The 20,422-nt window shown below is 45.2% G+C and overlaps 1 protein-coding gene across 1 annotated transcript in view; it reads right to left on the bottom strand.

Annotated features, from left to right (window-relative positions):
- Positions 1 to 20,422, bottom strand: part of LOC110367911 — a 35,471-nt gene that overhangs the window by 2,692 nt on the left and 12,357 nt on the right. The window contains exons 4-7 of the mRNA XM_036129725.1: positions 18,692 to 18,732; positions 18,128 to 18,210; positions 14,689 to 14,744; positions 369 to 583 (exon numbers count right to left, since the gene is read on the bottom strand). Of these exons, the coding sequence (XP_035985618.1) occupies positions 369 to 525 (157 nt within the window). The 5' untranslated portion in view covers positions 526 to 583; positions 14,689 to 14,744; positions 18,128 to 18,210; positions 18,692 to 18,732. The remainder of the gene's footprint in view (positions 1 to 368; positions 584 to 14,688; positions 14,745 to 18,127; positions 18,211 to 18,691; positions 18,733 to 20,422) is intronic.

Here is a 20,422-nt window from a genome sequence, read left to right on the forward strand (position 1 = left end):
CCCCAAAAAATCAAGAATTAGTTTGTCAGATTTAGTTTTTAACGGAATTGTTCCTCCATGTTTTAAAAGCGATAAAGAGAAATTACATCTCACATCTTGAGAGTATGTTTGTAATTTCAAACTTGTTCCTCAATACAACATGAGTCCTTCTGCCAATTATACAAGACAATAATTTGGAAAAAGTTCAACAAATTTGACAACAAACTGCAAAGATACCACTGGTGTGTTTAAAAACAAGGCAGAACTTTGAGCAGATGTTAAAACTATAAACTGGAAACAAAAACCTGCCAAAACCAGGAGAATCCAGGCTCCCAGAAATGTCCTTGATGTGTTTAGGGCAGAAACTTTTTGTCTTTACCTTAACTTACCGCTTTGTATTTCACAGTGTGGGAAGTGGATCTGACAGACTGCCCCATTAGAACATGTGATGTTGTACAGCGGCCCTGCAGGGATCTTTCCCACTGGTTGAAGGAGGCGCTCATCCCATTGGATGGTCCCATACTGCAGGTCAGCCTCCCGAGTCATAACAAACACCAGGTCAGTCAAAGTGCACTGGAACACACCTGGACCAGGACACCGGAACCTGTAAGACACAGAATGACTCTATGAAACAATAAAACTAACAATATCTGAACACTAATTCAGAGAGGACAGCAGCTCCTGTGAATGCTGGTGCATCATGCCGCCGCTGCTCTAAATTCCCCAGTAAAGTTAAATTTTGATTCCTATACTGTCTCAAAATCCTAAAAGTGTCTTCATGGCATGTAAAGTAATCTTGTTGTCAGTAACAAGGGAACTGCTTTGCTTTATCCTAAAACTTGCTGACTTATGTTACCTGCTCCAGCACTCATTGTTCTGCCACGTCTGACATAAATATGTGGATCTATGAGCTGCGTGGCCTGGTAACGATCCTCTGGTTCGCCCAGTCTGTGATCCATAGACCAGTGACCGGTCTCTGGCAGTATTCCGCTCTGCTTCCACCTGTCTGAGCCACTGCCTTTAGCGCTGTACCTGAAGATCATCTACCAGAGCCGGAGATATGTGCATCCAGGGTGTTGTCACAACCTTCATGTTTGAAATTCAACGCAGATCACTTCAGTCTGGGCAGGGACTCAACGTCCTTCACCTGGCCCTGACCGTGCTGTGGACCCCAGTGTGTTAGCCCACCTGGCCAAGTTAGCTAGCACAAACTCAGCAGTCACTCAGTAAAACTCCATTGTCACTTTTGGTCTGCTAAATATCTGCTCACTCACTGGAAAGGGGCATCTTGTCCAAGACGTCTTCCATGATCACAAGTTGGATTTTCCCTGTATGACAGAAACGTGGCAACAGCCTAATGACTTCTCTCAACCAAATGGTAGTTGTCTAACTGGGTTTGTTTACATCTGTCAGCCGACAGTCTTGTCCCGTGGTGGGAGCATCGCGATGCTATTCCAGGACACCTGGAAAGGTTCGCCTGTGAGTGTTTCTGTCACATCCTTCAAATCAGCCGCTGTGCAAATATCTGGGCCCACACCAAATATTATAGCAACTGTTTACCAGCCACCCAAGCCAAACCCGGACTTTTTAACTGACTTTTCCTCTTTTATTACTCACCTTTCATGTCTTTCCTCTAACCCCCTATTGATGGGGGGGTTTTAATATTCATATTGACAATTCTAACAGTACATCCTCCAGAGAATTTCTATCCTGATTGGACAGTGTTGGACGGCAATGATATATTAATAAAAATAATTGAACTTTATTGATCTCACAATGGAGAAATTCACTTCTGCATCTTAACCCATCCCCTTGGGGAGCAGTGGGCTGCCCGGGGAGCAGTTGAGAGTTAAGGGTCTTGCTCAGGTACTCAGAGTGCCGCTGTGGGGATGGAACCGGGTACTTGCAAACTTCTCAGAGCACAAGCAAACTGCTCTAACCACTAGACCACCCCTACCCTAAATCTAATATTTGAACTCATTCTAAAGGACACATTCTGGATCTACTCTGCTGCTCAGGACTTATACCTTTAATTGTCAAGCTTTTGCTCTTCCTTACACTGATCATAAGCTTATCTTTTCATTTAAATCTCATTTTATATAAAACCATAAATCCACACATTATTTTTCTGCAACATTAAGGACATTGACATAACTAAACTTGCTATCTTTGTCCTTCATCATTTAAACAGTCTTTCTACCCCTGATGATATTTTTCAGAACTATAATACAAAGCAGAAAAATCTCAAAGTCTTTTGCCCCAATCAAATCTAGAACTGTTACTTTTAAACTCTCAGCCCCTTGGTTTACCCCCAACATTTGGAAACTCCAGTCCAGAGGCCACCAGTTTGAGCATTTATAGATAAACTGGCCTCACTGTCCATAAGGAAATGTATTCTGCTCATTCAACTCATTATAAGGACTTTATAAATGCTGCTAATGCACTCTATTTCACCAATTCAATCACAAATAGCAGTAATAACACAAAAGCACATTTCTCCATTGTCAATAACAACGCTCAATCCACCACATCTTTCTCCCCCATCTTCTCTGAAGATTTTTGCAACTTCATAATGTCTTTTTCCAAGACAAATAAAATCCATAAAACACATGATCACATAACCCTTAGTGCAGCAGCTCTCCTGTTTCTGTCCCCAACGTCCCTCCCCCTTTAATGTTCTCACTGTTCATTCTCTCTTCAGTTGTCGATATTTCCAACCGGGTCCAGAAATTCAAATTCTTCACCGGTAGACTGGACCCCTTACCCACTTCCCTGGTTAAATCATGTCTCCCTTCACTTATTCCCCTCATGACTTCTATCTTACATGCTTCTCTGAGTACTGGCATTGTTGCCACTCCCTTCAAAACTGCAGAAATCATTCCCATTGTCAAAAAACCTGGCTCAGAGCCTCAGATCCTCCTTCTCTACGTTTTATGGAACATTCTGGTGCTCAGGACCTTCAGATAACTTTGCTGTGATACACACCGGGCCCTGGCCGCACGTTTATCAGACATGACAGTTTCCAGCATCAGCTTGGGCCTTTTCTCGACAGTGGCGCCACCACGGGGGTGGCCAGGGGTGGCCACGGCCACCCTGGTGATGTCCTGGCCACCCCACCGGCCACCCGACTCGCCAGTTTAAATGGTAGTAGCGTCAGTTTAGCATTTCATCCTGTTATGCACTGTCAACAACACAGCCGCTCTTCTTGACCTTCTCGCACACCGTAGCTCAACCGCCGCCCCCCCCTCCCTCCCTCTCCCGCCCTTTCCCCTCAGCCGCTGTTGCGTTCTCAGACAACTACGGCTCAGTGCGTGCCCGCCTTCAACGGTGATAAAGGGTGGTGTCAGATTTTTGGCTTTGAACTAAAACCCCTACATACGTCCTATTTCGGGTTAAAGCTCAGACTAGCTGGGGTTCTAAGGACCTCTGAATCTAACGAGTATTACCCTGTTTAGAATTCCTGTGAGACCTTCTCAGCTAGATGAGTAGGATACGACTGACCGGCTAACCACCTTCGTCCTAGGGCCACACCCTTCTTCAGTGGACAGGTCAGGCAACCTAGTAGCCTGAGGCCACCTGTACCCCGACCACCGCCCTAGTTAACGGTGGCTCCTACTCCTATAAATCAGCACTTGTTACACGATCAGTATTTTTTAAAGACTCAAAAGTCCCTACGGGTGTTGTTTTAAAGTTTGGGCTATAGGCAACCTTTTAAGACCTCCAAAATATTTCTAGAACCATGCGCCATGACTATTTTACACTCATAGAAGAACTCGGAAAAATGTTGACTCAAAAATTGAATGTCCACAACTTTGAACAAAATTTTATATGCTTCTTTAATTAGTATGCTTTAGCAGGGGATTAGAAACAGCATTAAGCAATTTAACAGATTACAAATTAATATTTAATCAACGTCCTATCTCTTATCTAAGGCTGCTTACTAATATATTTAGGAGAGGATTTTAAATTTGGAGGAGCAAACTGACCCGAACCTCAGATGGAAACTTATAGTGGCTTTGATTAATAATAATAATAATACATTTTATTTCAAGCGCCTTTCAAAACACTCAAGGTCACTGTACATGTAAAAACAATAAATGGTAAAAGCAGTCGTCATAATTAAAAGAAACAACACAAATTACACAGAGGAAAGTGATATAAAATCATAATGAAAAGGCAATCTTGAACATGTGGGTTTTGAGTTTGGATTTGAACACGGGTAAAGACTCGGTGCTGCAGATGTCAGGGGGGAGAGAATTCCAGAGTGTGGGCGCAGAACGTGAAAAAGCTCTGCTCCCCATGGTTTTAAGACGGGCTGAAGGAACAACTAAGTGAGTGGTAGAAGAAGATCTAAGTATGCGGGAGGGAGTAGAAATTTGAAGTAAATCAGAAAGGTATGGAGGGGAGAGATTATGAATAACTTTAAAAGTAAGTAGGAGGATTTTGAACTGAATTCTATATTTCACAGGTAGCCAGTGGAGCTGCTGCAGGACTGGGGTGATGTGATGAAAAGAGGGGGTTCTAGAAATGATGCGAGCTGCTGAGTTTTGTACTGACTGAAGCTTGTGAATGGATTTTTGAGGAAGACAGAAAAGAAGAGAATTACAGTAATCAATGCGGGAAGTGACCAGACTATGAACAAGAGTGCAGGTGGAGCTAGGGGAGAGAGAGGGGCGAAGGCGATTGATATTGCGTAAGTGAAAGTAAGCGGAGCGGGTAAGGTTATTAATGTGAGAGGAGAAGGACAAGGTACTATCAAGGATTGCTGGATAAGGAGTTGTTCAGCCGAACAACGTGCCTTCTCTTGATGGCAAACCCGATGTCCTGTTGATGCCCCATTCACAAAGACTCACGCCTGGAGCCCTTTGCCTTGATGTCCGTGCCTGAGGTGCGTCTCCTTGGCTTGAGAGGTTGGTCTAACTGCAGAACTGACATCTTGCAGGAGCAACTCGCATCTTCTGGACATCTAGGATCTTCTCATCAACCAGGTCAAACCACAGCAGTTCTTCTTGACAGGATTTGCAGATCGTTGTCCCCGAATTGTGGAAAAACACGAAAAATAGATAATCTGACTCAGTCTCGGCGGTTCTCAGAGACACGGGCGCCGCGTTCTTCCTTTGGCTCCACGATCGTCCTTCCATCTTGGGTCTTCTTCTCTTCTGCTCCGCGCTGCATGTCTTCTGAGATGAGAATCTGAGCCACGAGTACCCAAATCACCCTTCTTTTATGTGCTGAGAGAGCCGTTGGGAGGTTGCAAACCTCAACCCCCCCCTGTCTCCACCGAACACTTGCACCCAGTACCTTATCACCTCATAAACTTTTCACCCTACGCAGCTCTCTGGCCGAGTCAAAAGTTTTCGCTCCTCTTTCTCCAACCCCAGGCAGCAGGTCATTGAACCAAACTGTCTGGTTCCACTTTTTCTTTTCTTCTCGGCAGATTTCCTGTAGCCAGCAGCTGCAGTCTCCTTCCAAGCGCTACTTCCTCTTTCCACAAACCTTTTTTCTCCTTAGCCTGTCTGACACTTGGACTGCACTAAAATAATTATCATTTCACTCATTTAACACATAAGTACTTGCTCTTTTTAGAAAAGGAAAAAACAATCAATCAATATATGTCATGGTGTAGCCTTGCCTGCTGCACCATGGACATTTCAGGGCACTCTCAGCCTCCCATACAGCTCCAGATCCCATGCTCCACTATCACATACACCTGTCAGCCACTAATCAGCCAGCACTCAGCACACCTGTCAGCCTCCCTATTTAAGCTCCCTGCTTTCAGTCCTCCCCTGTCGGTTCGTTCTGTTGGTTCCTGCTCACAACTGCTTACCTCACCTGTTTTTGTCCAGCCCGAGTTCCTTTCATCTCCGCCCGCCTGCTGTGGTTCTGCTCCTCTCTCTCTCCGGTCCTGCAAGTATTCACCAGTCGTGCTGTTAATCCTGTTATGGTTCTGGTTCCAGTCTCCATTCTGTCATACTGCTGGTCAAGTCTGTTCCAAGCCTCCATTCTGTCGTGCTGCTGGTCAAGCCTGGTTCCAAGTCTCCTGTCTGCTGTGCTTCTGGTTCTGCTGCCTCCGTGCTCTGGTTCCTACCTGCTAGCCAGTGCCTGCCTTCACCATCCTCCTGCTTCAGCTCTGTACAGACTCTTGGTTCCATCCTCCACAATCCACTATTTCAATAAACTGTTAAATTTACTCTGTTGTGGTGTGTTCGGGTTCAATAGCAAATTATGACAATATATGATTCAATAAAGAGAAGACAATCAGTTAAAACATACAATTACAGAGCTCTCTATGTTGCTTTCTTCTTATGCTTCGCTGATCTGGTATGCATCTGATTTTTCTTTTTCTTTTTTGGGCCGGCTGGCTGTATGACACTCTCTATTCTTCTCCGCTCCACTAATTAGTGGGAATAGCTGCACCTGTGCTTATCCTAATTACCTGCATGGTGTTCACCTGTGCCTATATATTTATAAAGTACTTGCCTCTCATAGCCAGTCTCCACTAGATCTTGAAAGCCTTTTAGTGCGAGTAGCTGTCCAGCTGGCCTGTTTTGCATCTGTCAGGGTTCTCTGTGTTTCGCTGCTCTAACTCTGCTCCTCAGGTGTGTCTAGTTGGCTGAGGAGGCGTGGTCCACACCTGCAGCTCGTTGCAGGCGGCTTCCTCTGGCTTCTTAAGCAGAGCACTGACAGATGGAAGACGCCAGAGCCTTAACCAGTCGTGGTACGACGTGGCCTCAGTCCCAACTCTCGGAGACCAGCTTGTGAGTTTTTTGTTACTCTTCATTTTTGATTAATTTTTGAACCTCTCTGTTGCTTCAGATTTTGGTGCTTGGATGCACTCACCTGTCTTGACGTCTCGTCCGAAGAAACAGACCAGCGGAACCTGCCTGCTCAGATATTGCTCTGGCGCTCCCCTCATACTTCCTGGATGTTACCCAGCGAGGCCTGAGATCCCCTTTCCCGGGTTCTGTTGGTTCTGTGATCACTCTGGTCAATCCATCTGTCAACCATCGCCGACGAGGCTCGCTCAGGATTTCTCGCCAGCTACATCAGCCATCCTCAGCCACTAGCCGCCTATCTCCATCAGAGCAGTATCATAGAGTTCTCCTGACGCTACTTCTTCCCGGTTAGGTCCGCCCAGCCCAATGGTAAGCAGCGCCACTTCTAGCAATTCTCCGGGTTCTCCTTTCAGAGTTACTCACTCACTCTCTCTTGCAGACTCTCCAGCCGTGACGTTCTGACCCAGCCGATTCACCTGTAGTTCCGTCCGTAGACCTGCCTGTTTCCCTAAATAAACATCTTTAACTGTGCATTGCCTCCCGTTCGTATCTGCATGTGGGCTCGTCACCTGAAAACCATGACAGCATCGCTTGTCTGCTGACCATATTTTCCTATGGTTATCTGTCTCCAGCACATACATCCTGTCTTCACCTGTTAATAGCAGACTGCTGTCTGCACTTCATCTCTCCTGCTCTACCCTGGGGTCCGTTCTTCGTACGTTGCTTAAAACATCCGAGATCAAATGAGACATCCAAAATGTAAAAGGGGAAATGTATCGATAGTAGAAACAATGATCAGCAGCGCTGCTATTGGCTGTTCAGCATGGCCAAAGAACGCCCACAGTTTTTCTCTCAAGCAGAACACGAGCTTTTAATGGAAGGTTATGCCGAATTTGAGTCATTAATTAAAACGACAGGTAACACCTCAAAGTCTGTTAAAGCCAGGAGAGAGAGCTGGCAAAAAGCAGCAGACAAATTAATGCGTAAATACTGTCCATGGTAGATGTTTCTATCACTTTCTACAGAATGAATTTTTGCATTTTAATAATTTCATATTTACTTTGTTCTTATATACCAGAGCCTCCACGGGACCCACTAGAACATGGGGACAAGTAAAAGTGAAATACAAGAATATTCTACAAAATGATAGCCTTTAATTATTATACTTTATTTTAAAAAGGTACTTGTTATGTCATAGATCCAATATCGGTGTCATTCCTTAGACACTGGAAGTAAAGGACACGTGCAAACTGGGAATTTTAACAAATTATTTTTCTATAAAAAAATGAAGTTCTTCTTTTTCCAAGTCATTCACAGTTTACACGGCAAAACTGTATTGCTCCGTGTCTAGATAATCCATCCATAGTTTTTTCTAATACAATATACGGCTCGACAGGAAGCCAGCCTTTCAAAGTAAAACTAAGCTTCACAATAAAATGACCTGAACAAATCTTCTTACTGAATATGATAAAAATAAAAAGCAAACTATCATACAAATAACTTAAATATTTTATATTTATGGCTCCAACACCACTTTTTCCTCTTTAAAAGCCACTGTTAAATGATGTTTGTCTGTTTATAACAGCCACCAAGAGAAATCTCTCTACTACACTGTCGTGCTGCGCTAAAGGATCCTGTATATTGCGCAATACGCGATTAATTCGAAAAACTCTGCAAATTATTCTTGCACTTTCAGCAACAGGTTGCTGTCGTAAAAATGGACATGGCTACGACAGACTTCCCTATCTCCTCCGCTTATACAGCCGTGATCTAATCCTGTTTACATGAAATAAACCTGTTAGTGAGCAGGTTTAAGTTGACGCACATGTTGCTATGACAACAAGTGCAGGATGTCTTTCGAAGAACCAAACGATCCAAGATCATGCCAAATCGTCAATAATCAAATCCAGCTAACTGAGTTAGCGACGTACGAAGAACGGATCCCTGGACTTGAATCTGCAAGCATCGAGTTTTGTTTTATTTTTCTGTGGCAGTATGCCCTGCTGTCCCTGAACGCACCATACAGGTCTGGGCCTGAATCTAATTGGTTGTGGTGCTGTCTGTATATAAAGGGCCCTCCCTCACCTGGCAGACATGTCTGTCTTCTGGTTCAGACCTCGCCGTTTGCTGGTGCTGCATGCCAGCTGCATACAAATGCACGCATGAAAGACTGACATTTATCTCAGACCAATTCTTCCTGTGGTAAGAAGCTTCCGTCCGTCCGTCCGTCCGTCCGTTGTCTTCCGCTTATCCGGGGTCGGGTCGCGGGGGTAGCAGCTTCAGTAGGGAGGCCCAGACGTCCCTCTCCCCAGCCACTTGGGCCAGCTCCTCCGGGGGAATCCCAAGGCGTTCCCAGCAGAGAGACATAGTCCCTCCAGCGTGTCCTGGGTCTTCCCCTGGGTCTCCTCCCGGTGGGACGTGCCCGGAACACCTCTCCAGGGAGGCGTCCAGGAGGCATCCTGACCAGATGCCCGAGCCACCTCAACTGGCTCCTCTCGACGTGGAGGAGCAGCGGCTCTACTCTGAGTCCTCCCCGGATGACTGAGCTCCTCACCCTATCTCTAAGGGAGAGCCCAGACACACTACGGAGAAAACTCATTTCAGCCGCTTGTATCCGGGATCTCGTTCTTTCGGTCACGACCCAAAGCTCGTGACCATAGATGAGGGTAGGAACGTAGATCGACCGGTAAATCGAGAGCTTCGCCTTTTGGCTCAGCTCTCTCTTCACCACAACGGATCGGTACAGCGCCCGCTTCACAGCAGACGCTGCACCAATCCGCCTGTCCATCTCCCGCTCCATCTTCCCCTCATTCGTGAACAAGACCCCAAGATACTTGAACTCCTCCACTAGGGGCAGGACATCCTCCCCAACCCGGAGAAGGCACTCTACCCTTTTCCGGTTCAAGACCATGGTCTCGGATTTGGAGGCACTGATTTTCATCCCGGCCGCGGGATGCCTTCTCCAGATCCACAAAGCACATGTAGACTGGTTGGGCAAACTCCCATGCCCCCTCAAGAATCCTGCTGAGGGTGTAGAGCTGGTCCAGTGTTCCACGGCCAGGACGAAAACCACACTGCTCTTCCTAAATCCCAGATTCAACTATCCGACGGACCCTCCTTTCCAGAACCCCTGAATAGACCTTACCAGGGAGGCTTAAGAGTGTGATTCCTCTGTAGTTGGAACACACCCTCCGGTCCCCCTTTTTAAATAGGGGGACCACCACCCCAGTCTGCCAATCCAGGGGAACTGCCCCCGATGTCCACGCAATGTTGCAGAGCCGCGTTAACCAACACAGCCCCACAACATCCAGAGCCTTAAGGTACTCAGGGCGAATCTCATCCACCCCCGGAGCCTTGCCACCGAGGAGCTTTTTAACAACCTCGGCAACCTCAGCACCAGAGATGGGAGAACCCGACCCAGAGTCCTCAGGCTCTGCTTCCTCAATGGAAGACGTGTTGGTGGGATTAAGGAGGTCTTCGAAGTATTCCGCCCACCGACGCACGACGTCCCGAGTCGAGGTCAGCAGCACACCACCCCCACTGTAAACAGTGTTGGTACTGCACTGCTTCCCCCTCCTGAGACGCCGGATGGTGGACCAGAATCGCTTCGAAGCCGTACGGAAGTCTTTCTCCATGGCCTCTCCGAACTCTTCCCACGCCCGAGTTTTTGCCTCGGCGACCAGCCGAGCCGCCTGCCGCTTCGACTGCCGGTACACATCAGCTGCTTCCGGAGTCCCACAGGCCAAAAAAGCCCGGTAGGACTCCTTCCTCAGCTTGACGGCTTCCCTCACCGCTGGTGTCCACCAGCGGGTTCGAGGGTTGCCGCCACGACATGCACCGACAACCTTGCGGCCACAGCTCCGACTAGCCGCCTCAGCAATAGAGGCGTGGAACATGGTCCATTCAGACTCAATGTCCCCCGCCTCCCTCGGGACGTGTTTAAAGTTCTCCCGGAGGTGGGAGTTAAAGCTCCGCCTCACAGGGGACTCCGCCAGACGTTCCCAGCAAACCCTCACAGTACGTTTGGGCCTGCCCGGTCGGACCGGCTTCCTCCCCCGCCATCGGAGCCAACTCACCACCAGGTAGTGGTCGGTGGAGAGCTCCGCCCCTCTCTTCACCCGAGTGTCCAAGACATGCGGCCGCAGGTCAGATGAAACGACAACAAAGTCGATCATTGAACTGCGACCTAGGGTGTCCTGGTGCCAAGAGCACATATGGAAACCCTTATGCTTGAACATGGTGTTTGTGATGGACAATCCATGACGAGCACAGAAGTCCAACAACAAAACACCACTCGAGTTCAGATCAGGTGGGCCATTCCTCCCAACCACGCCCCTCCAGGTCCCACTGTCATTGCCCACGTGAGCGTTGAAGTCCCCCAGCAAAACGAGGGAGTCCCCAGGAGGGGCACTCTCCAGTACCCCTTCCAAGGACTCCAAAAAGGGTGGGTAATCTGAACTGCTGTTTGGCGCATAAGCGCAAACAACAGTCAGAACCCGTCCCCCCACATGGATGCGGAGGGAGGCCACCCTCTCGTTCACCGGGGAAAACCCCAACGTGCAGGCACCGAGATGGGGGGCAACAAGTATGCCAACCCCAGCTCGGCGCCTCTCACCATGGGCAACTCCAGAGTGGAAGAATGTCCAGCCCCTCTCAAGGAGACTGGTTCCGGAGCCAGAGCGGTGCGTCGAGGTGAGTCCGACTATCTCTAGTCGGAACCTCTCAACCTCGCGCACAAGCTCAGGCTCCTTCCCCACCAGAGAGGTGACATTCCACGTCCCAAGAGCCAGCTTCTGCAGCCGAGGATCGGAACGCCAAGGTCCCCGCCCTCCACTGCTACCCGTTACACATTGCACCCGACCCCTTTGGCCCCTCCGACAGGTGGTGAGCCCATCGGAAGGTAAGAAGCTTCCCACACTCTTAATGTTTGCTTAGCTTAGCTTTAGCTCAGCTTTACATGTGTATCCAGGTGGCCAGTACACTAGTGATGGCGAGATGAAGCCTCATGAGGCATTGAACCACTCAGCCAACTGGTTCGAGAAAAGGTTCATTTCTTGACGGTTCATGTGCACACAGCACCACCTACTGGCAAGTTGTATAATCACAGCCAGCTGTATCTTAACACGTGTGATGCATATCATTTTTGTCTATTATGGCTCTTGGGAATGACTTCACAGAAGGTGTAGGACGAAATCATTTGTCTACATAAATTTTGTAAACACATGTGTACAATAAAATATTGTTTGAATGTATTCTCTGTGTGTAATTATTCCCAAAATAGTAGTGACATGATATAGGATGTTGTTTAATAATGTTTTTCTGTGACTCTAGAAAAATGGCATGGGCTTAATCAGGCAGAGGACAATGAAAGTGCTTGTGGAACTAGGCAGGGGGTAGTGAATAGGCTAATGCTTGTGTAACTTGGATGATTTCATGCATTTTTATTAAGAAACAACAATTTCTCCACAGTTTTTGGTTTCAAATTATTTCTCTTTTTTTGATACTACTTCTCCAACCTTTGAAAAGACACGCTCACATGGCACAGATGATGCCGGGGTGCATAAATAAATAAGTGCAAGTATGTACAGATTGGGGTACTGTGACCAATGATTAGCCCAGTACTATACGGTCCCACAGTTTCCCCTCAGCAGCAACACTGAAGCACACAGAGGTTCCCGCTGCGTCTTTACGCACGATCCAGCTGCTGATGTCTCCTCTCTTTTCAGCTCAATGCAATTCTAGACAGTAACAGTTTATAACCTATATCACCTTTCACAGCCACAGGTTTCTCATCTCAGTCGACCAGACAAATCTCTATTGCTCTCCTCAGTGCGCTCTGGGCGGTGAGGTGGGAGGATTTTACCCGATGGTGCGCTGCGTGCGACGGATAAACAGGGTGGAAATGCATCAATAAAAACTGTAAAGGGCTCCTATACAGTGATCATAGGAGCTGACCGGTCTGAGATCAGCCTCCTGATGTTACAAGTTCTTTAAAATGAAAGCGCGCACCCAAATTACAAGTAACGTAATTTTGCGCACCTGAAAAAAGCGCACGGCAGAAGCGCATCGAAGCGCTGAGGCACAGAAATACGGTGCATGTAGTTAAAAAATGCAGAATTAATAAAAACAACTTATAACCAGACGTAGCGTTTTAAACTGCATCTGGTGAGCAGAACTGTTTTATGATCCAGAGTGCAGCCATCACTGGTTCTGAATGAAGGCAATATCTGGCAGCAGCCCCCCCCCCCCCCCCTCCCCTCCTGCGTACGTAGTACAGGACCTTATAGGCACACTTTCAACCGCTGGTTAAGACTAAAATTATTCATAACTCTGATCGCTCTTCCTGCTGCTCTGTTAACATGAACTGCAGCAGGAATTACTGATGGCCACAAGCTGTGAAAGAAGCTGAAACATCTTAGCAGAAGGCGGAGTTTTTATCGTCCGCTGCCCAGATGGGCGTTGGGATTTTTATGCGTGAAAAATGCCATGTTTGCGTGAAAAATGCCATGTTTGCGTGTGAGCGTGTGGAGTTAGTGACGGTCAATGCGTGAGAGTTGAGAGCACTGATCTCCTATCTATCTATCTCTCTCCTAAACTCTCCAAACACCAAACTAACTGTCTCAAACTAAATAACCACTATCCAAACTCTGCTATCCAAACTATCAAAACTCTATCCACTCTCTCTACTGACCGCAACTCGCCTACAACAACCCACATTTTGAATGGAGCCTGTGGGCTTTCTAAAGCTGTCGAAGCCGCGCCAACATCTGAACCACTTCCCGAAGCAGTCACGTGGTACAGCCGGCCAGCGAGGCTTCAGACGTCATCGTTTTCGGCTCCTCCCCTAAATGAAGCAAGCCTCGATACGCGCTTCACGGAAAGGCCCCCTCCATTACTCGACACACGCCTCGAAGCCTCGGCACATAACGTAACATCACTACAGTACACTGTTTGATTCCCCTCCTTGCCTGAGGCACTACACAGAGGTCAGGGGTAAGTGAGAAGCTTATTTTCTGTACACGTTCAGATTCTATTTTTGACATCTACTTTTGATAGACGCTGCTGTTTGTCCTTGGCTGGCTGTTTGCCAGACTGTTACTCCGAGCTGCCGCTCGCCTGCTACCTTGGGTATCCATCGTCTGCTGACTACCCATCAACCTGGTTGCCGTAAAGCTTGCTCCTGGCCCTCGTCCACTGTGGCTGATTTGGGCTGGTTTGCAACCAGCTCTATTGATTCTTCTGGTGCTTCTCTGGGCGGCGTGAGCTGTGGTGTGGCCGTGTGCCCCAAGACGGATTCTAAACTGTAACTGCTGCTTCAGTTGTTGTGGACTAAACTGTATCATTTAATGCATGTCATTTGAGTGTCCATTGTATTTTTGCCAGGAACAGCCAGCTCGTGGTGTTGGCGGTGGACTTTCCGGGTGGTGGTACTTTTTGGTTTGGTGCATGATTTTCTTTAATTTTTGTTTGCTGTGTTTCTTTTGTATGCCATTACCCTGATTGCACTGTCACCTAGAGTGATCCAAACTGCCATTTTACTGTGTGATTGGTTTTAATGTATGTTTTATCAAACTGAACCCAAAGCAATTGTGCGATAAATAAAATTATTGAATTGGGTGAGATTGTCTCAAGCCTCATCTTGAGGCCTGTGTGCCTTAAAGGTGACTTAAAGAAGAATTAATTGCAACTTTATAATTGTTAAATTGGTTTTCATTAATTCAAGTTGCCCATTTGTAAAACACTGGTACCGCCACATTTCAATAAACCTTTTAAGCGTAAGACCGTGTCTGGCTGTATTATCGGGTTCTCAGTGCATTACAATAAATGTGTAAGTTAAATATATCCAAAGTTTTTATTTTTTTTTTTTTTTTTTTTTTTTTTTTTTTTGTGAAATGAACACATTATCAGCTTTAGCAGCAACAGTGTTGCGTACCTGTATGAAACCTGCGGATGCTGAGTTTCCACCTCTGGTGTGAAGCTTGATGGAGCCTGGAATTTACAAACATCAATAGTTGTTTAGTAATGAAATCTAAAATAATAAAAAGGAAAAAAAAATATTCTAAAGTTAAGTGAAATCCAGAATGGCATTTCCGAAACATAAGGGATTAGTTGCACAAAACAAATTTAGATCTAAAATAGTGAATGTATGTCTACTTTTGTGTGAACCAGCATTACATGTTGTATGGACATTTCACAGCCTTAATCCGAAGAAATAAAATTAGGGATTGTAACTAGATAAATCAAATTTGCCAATGGGAGGTTTAGACAACAAGTCAGCTGCCGTTGTCTTATCAACTTTTTAGGCAGACCTGTGAAAAAAACATTGCAGTAATCTATTCGACTAAAAAATAAATGCATGGATTAGTTTTTCCAGATCCCGTTGAGACATCAGTCCTTTAATCCTAGAAATGTTCCTCAGGTGGTAGAAAGCCGACCTTGTAATTGTCTTTAGATGCTTTTGGAGGTTCAGGTCTGAGTCCATCACTACACCCAGGTTTCGGGCCTGATTAATGGTTTTTAGCTGAAGCGACTGAAGCGACTGAAGCTGTGTGCTAACCTTTGATCTCTCCTCTATTGGTCCAAATATTACTTCTGTTTTGTTTTTATTCAATTGAAGAAAGTTTTGACACATCCACGTATTGATTTCTTCAAAGCATTTACTCAGTGCCTGAACTGGTTCATAGTCACCTGGTGACATAGTGATGAAGAGCTGTGTGTCATCTGCATAGTTATGGTAACTGATGTTTTTTATTATCTGAACTCCAATTATTATTCTTCATAGTAGGTACACCTGGTCTGGCGTTCTGTTAACTGTGACATCATCCAGAGAAGACGGCTCACCCGCTACTACCATCTAATGTAGAACAGATTACTAGATCAATGTGTGCTTCTGTGCTTGTTTGTCTGTCTTGTTGTGTCTCTGTTCTGTCTTCTGTAACCCCAGTCGGTCGAGGCAGATGACCGTTCATACTGAGCCCGGTTCTGCCGGAGGTTTTTCCTTCCCGTTAATGGGTGGTTTTTCTTCCCACTGTCGCTTCATGCTTGCTCAGTATGAGGGATTGCAGCAAAGCCATGTACAATGCAGACGACTCTCCCTGTGGCTCTACGGTTCCCCAGGAGTGACTGCTGCTTGTCGGGACTTTGATGCAATCAACTGGTTTCCTTATATAGGACATTTTTGACCAATCTGTATAATCTGACCCAATCTGTATAATATGATTGAACTTGACTTTGTAAAGTGCCTTGAGATGACATGTTTCATGATTTGGCGCTATATAAATAAAATTGAATTGAATTGAATTGAACTAGAGGGAGCATGTAGATATTGGCCTTCTGAGTCTGATTAATTAAATAGGTGGCATCGTTTGGTTTAAATCCTAAAACTCCCATCCTGCAGCTGTCGTGTTTGACAAGAATGCTTACGCAAATTGTTGCACTTATTTTGACTAATTGATGTGATTAGAATTTATTGTGCGATTAATTGATTATTGCGACAGGCCTACTCAAGACTTGAGACTTGACTTGGACTTGCAAAAAATGACTTGTGAACATGTCTGCCTTAAACTGCTGACTTGCACTGAATGACATCAGCCAAGGCCACATAGTCCAGACAATAGCTGCTGCTACCCAATCTCATGCACACTTTCAAGTGATCATCAGTCATGGTAGAGCGGTATTTGGACTTCATTATTTTCATGTGGGAAAAGACTGATTGGCATATATAGATGGAACCAAATAATGCAGTCAGGGAGGTGGCACAATTCCTCATGTTGGTGTAGTTTTTCCTCTGTTAGTAAGTTCCAGAACTGTCAATGAGCCCTGGTCTTCAGCTCAATGTCAGCTTGCAGAGTCAAAATTTCATTCTCAACACTGGACGAGTTCAAGTGAAACAGCGTTGCAATTTTTAATGCAAGGAAATCCACCTCTGTATCCTCCCGACAAGGCTAGCTCATGAAAGTAGCAACTGGCTCCAGTAAAGCAAAGTCTTCAAAGCATCCGTCAAACTCTAACAGACAGTCCTCAGTCTGCTCTGTGCGCTGTGCACTGTTAAGTTGCTCAGGTTTCTTTTCCTGCATCTCCAGCTCTGGCGCAACATCCTGGAAGTTTACCAAATCATGGCACTGAAACCTTGAGGACAGGTGTTTCATCTGTCTTTTGATAGCATTAACTGAGCTTATCATATTGATTACAATTTTGTCTTTTCCTTGCTGCTCTACATTATGTTTGTTCAGGATGTTGGTCAGATCGCCATGTTGGTATTACAGCCACTGGTTATCATTTAATTGGGTGCATCTGCATGTTTGGCTACTGAAAAATCCTTAATCCCTAGACAGAGCTTACGAAATCTTTGCAAAAATTTCCCTCGCCTGAGCCATTTCATGTCAGTATATAGCACAAACTTGGAGTGGTCACAGTCAGCCTTATCCAGATGTGCGCAGAACAGACATCTTTGGCGAGATCTAGCTGGAATAGAACAGGCTATCTTCATTGTTTACATCCATTATGTCTTTCAAGTTAAGCATTTTACTGCATAACACATCAACAAGCGTTGATAGTTAGATAGGAAGTCCAGGAAAGCATCGACCTCCATAGACTTAGCTATGAAACCATTCCAGCGTCCAACCATCACAGGTGCTCCATCTGTGGTGATGGACACGAGTTAGCACCACGAGAGCTTGGTTTTCTCAATAAAGCTTTTGAAAGACTGGAAAATGTCCTCTCCTCTCATATATTCTTTCATGGGCAGTACTTTCTACAGCTCCTCTCTCACATTCACACCATCCATCCATCCATTCATCCATCCATCCTCTCCCCGTATGTCAATATGGAAAAAGGTCATAGTACAGATGGATTATAGCCTATCATGGATCCCCTACTTTTTAATGTCATGCGATCTAGCCACACCCTCTGTGCGATCAACCAGTATATTGCGATCGATGTATTGGGCAGCCCTCCTCTAAATTCAATTCAATTCAATTTTATTTATACAGCGCCAATTCAGGAAACATGTCATCTCGAGGCACTTTACAAAGTCAAATTCAATCAGAATATACAGATTGGTCAAAAATGTCCTATATAAGGAAACCAGTTGATTGCATCAAAGTCCCTACAAGCAGCATTCACTCCTGGGGAACCGTAGAGCTACAGGGAGAGTCGTCTGCATTGTACATGGCTTTGCACCAGTAATCTGTTCTACATTAGATGGTAATAGCAGGTGATCTATCTTCTCTGGATGATGTCACAGCTAAAGTAAACTAGCTTTAGCTAACAGTTCACTTGCTGCATGAAACATTATGCTCTCTCCAATTTCTGCTCCAATTAAGTGAGCTAGCAACAAAACATTAATTATTGATTTAAAAAAACATATTTACCTCTCTGTTTGTCCTGGTTGCATCCTCTTCTTTTATTCTGTATCTTGGATCAGTGACACCCTCAATGCCGCTTAACTGCTTCCCTGTAAACAGACTGGAGTGGTTGGTGTGTGCTTAGCATCAGCAGTGTCTCTGTCTACTTGGTGCATGTTTAACTGAGCTGCACTCTCTGTCCTGTCTGGCCAGCAGAAGACTAATTTGCTTTATATAAGTCATAGTGGTTAAAAGAAGAGAACACATTTCATTGTAATGTATGTTTCAATGACAATAAAGATGATATTACTATTAGTGGCTTTTAGATATTTCACAAAATATTGGTATACAAAACAGTATTAGTTGTAGGCTGTTAGTAAGAAAGAGAAACAAGCAAACAAAAATCTAAATGCACTTAAAAAATGAATCCATGGCACCAATACTGCCTATAGCCAGGGCCTGCTCTGCTTCCTGTTCCTTAGAATCAACTGCCCTGCCTGTTACAATCACGTCCTTAACAAATGACTAAATAACTGGATTAATTTTTTTGGAAATCACCAAGTTCAGCACAAACACAGCTTCAGCACTTACCAGTTTGCTCTGTCGAAGCTCCATCTGCCACATCAACATCACTGAAGGGACACAGAAAACAAGAATTAAGAAAATCAGATTTAGTTTAGGTTAGGTGTCATAAATGTGTCTATAATCATTAGCACAACGTCAGTCTATGCCTTTACACTTATTGGACTAATGTAGCAGGACTGGGACGAACAACTATACAAAAGGAAAGATCAACATAAAGGTAACCAGACCAAAACAGGCTGATTTTCAAGGATTGGTTGAAATGTTTCACTGAACTGCACATCAGTTAGGAAAACATTGTCTAATCGTCCAACAGTCATTTCCAGACTTTCATTCTTAGATATTAGTCTGATTTCAATGTCTCCATTACCCATGGCAGAATAAATATGTGAATAAGATACTGTTTCACTTACGACTGCAGCTCAGCCCAAAAACAACCTTGTGATCAATAAATTCTTTAGTGAATAAACTGAATACCAAGAAAACCAAAGAAATCATCGTCAACTTCAGGAAGCACTGACCCAGCCCCCCTTTTCATTTATGGTGAACCTACTCTTTATGGAGAGTAGATTCCAATTTTCTTGGTGTCCCCATCTTCTCTGACATCACCTGGTCAGAGAACATTGCAGCCATCAAAAAGAAGTGTCAGCAGTGGCTACACTTCCTTCCAGACCTCAGGAAGCACAAACTAGACTTCTACTGATCGTCCATTGACGGCCAGCTGACATACTGTATCAGAGTTTGGTACGGCAGCAGCACTGCTGCAGACAGGGAGATGCTCCAAAAAGTTGTAAAGTAAACCCAAAAGATTGTCCTCTCCCTTCTCTGATAGACATTTACAACTCATTTCAAAAACTAGTAAAAAACAAAACAACTGGACTTTTTTCCAAAGTTTGAAGATGTTTCGCTTCCTATCCTGGAAGCTTTCTTAACTCAAAAAATTTAAAATCTCAATTGACCTTTACGCATGCTCATTAAAGGTCTTCAATCTTTGGAAAAAAGTCCAGTTGTTTTGGTTTTTACTTTTTTTGGAATGACGATGACCTGGATGACTGAGAATCTTCACCAGCACATTTATAACTCCTGCTGCCTCAGCAGAGCCACAACTATCAGTAAATGCAGGTTCAACACTGGCTTTCAACTGTTAGACCTAATGTCCTCAGGGAGGCACTACATGTGCATTAGGTCCAGAACAAACAGAACAGGAACAGTTTTTCTCTAAGGCGATAACCACCCTGAACTCACACAGGCAATGATAAGCAACAGGAAAAAAACCTGTGCAATTGTGACCATGTAAGATATTTATAGTTTCTATCCTAAAGTGTAAAAAATTTACATACATATCTTTTTTCTGCAATGTACCTAAAACCCAGGACTGTACACTGTAATGATCACAGCTTTTGCTGTAATTACTTTTCTGTCGTCTGTCTTAGCCTTCTGTATGGTGCTTGCTCTGGCTCTGATTACTGGCACCTGCGTTTGGCACTATTTAAGCCTGCCTCATTCTGTGTGCCAGTAACAGATTCTTGAAAACTCCAGTGTGAGTAGATCTTCCAGCATTCCTAGCCTGCCTGCCTCTGTTCGACTTTTGATTGTCTTTAGATTCCTGCCTGTTGCCTTGCCCTTGTTGGTTACTCCTATGGCTCTCAGTTTTTGGACATCGACCCCTGCCTGCCTCTCGACTCTGTCTCTCACCTCTGCCCTTTCTGTACCTCTGCCTGTCGGAAATCTGAATCTGGA

Source organism: Fundulus heteroclitus, unplaced genomic scaffold (assembly GCF_011125445.2).
Source record: "Fundulus heteroclitus isolate FHET01 unplaced genomic scaffold, MU-UCD_Fhet_4.1 scaffold_207, whole genome shotgun sequence".
NCBI classification, from domain to species: domain Eukaryota; kingdom Metazoa; phylum Chordata; class Actinopteri; order Cyprinodontiformes; family Fundulidae; genus Fundulus; species Fundulus heteroclitus.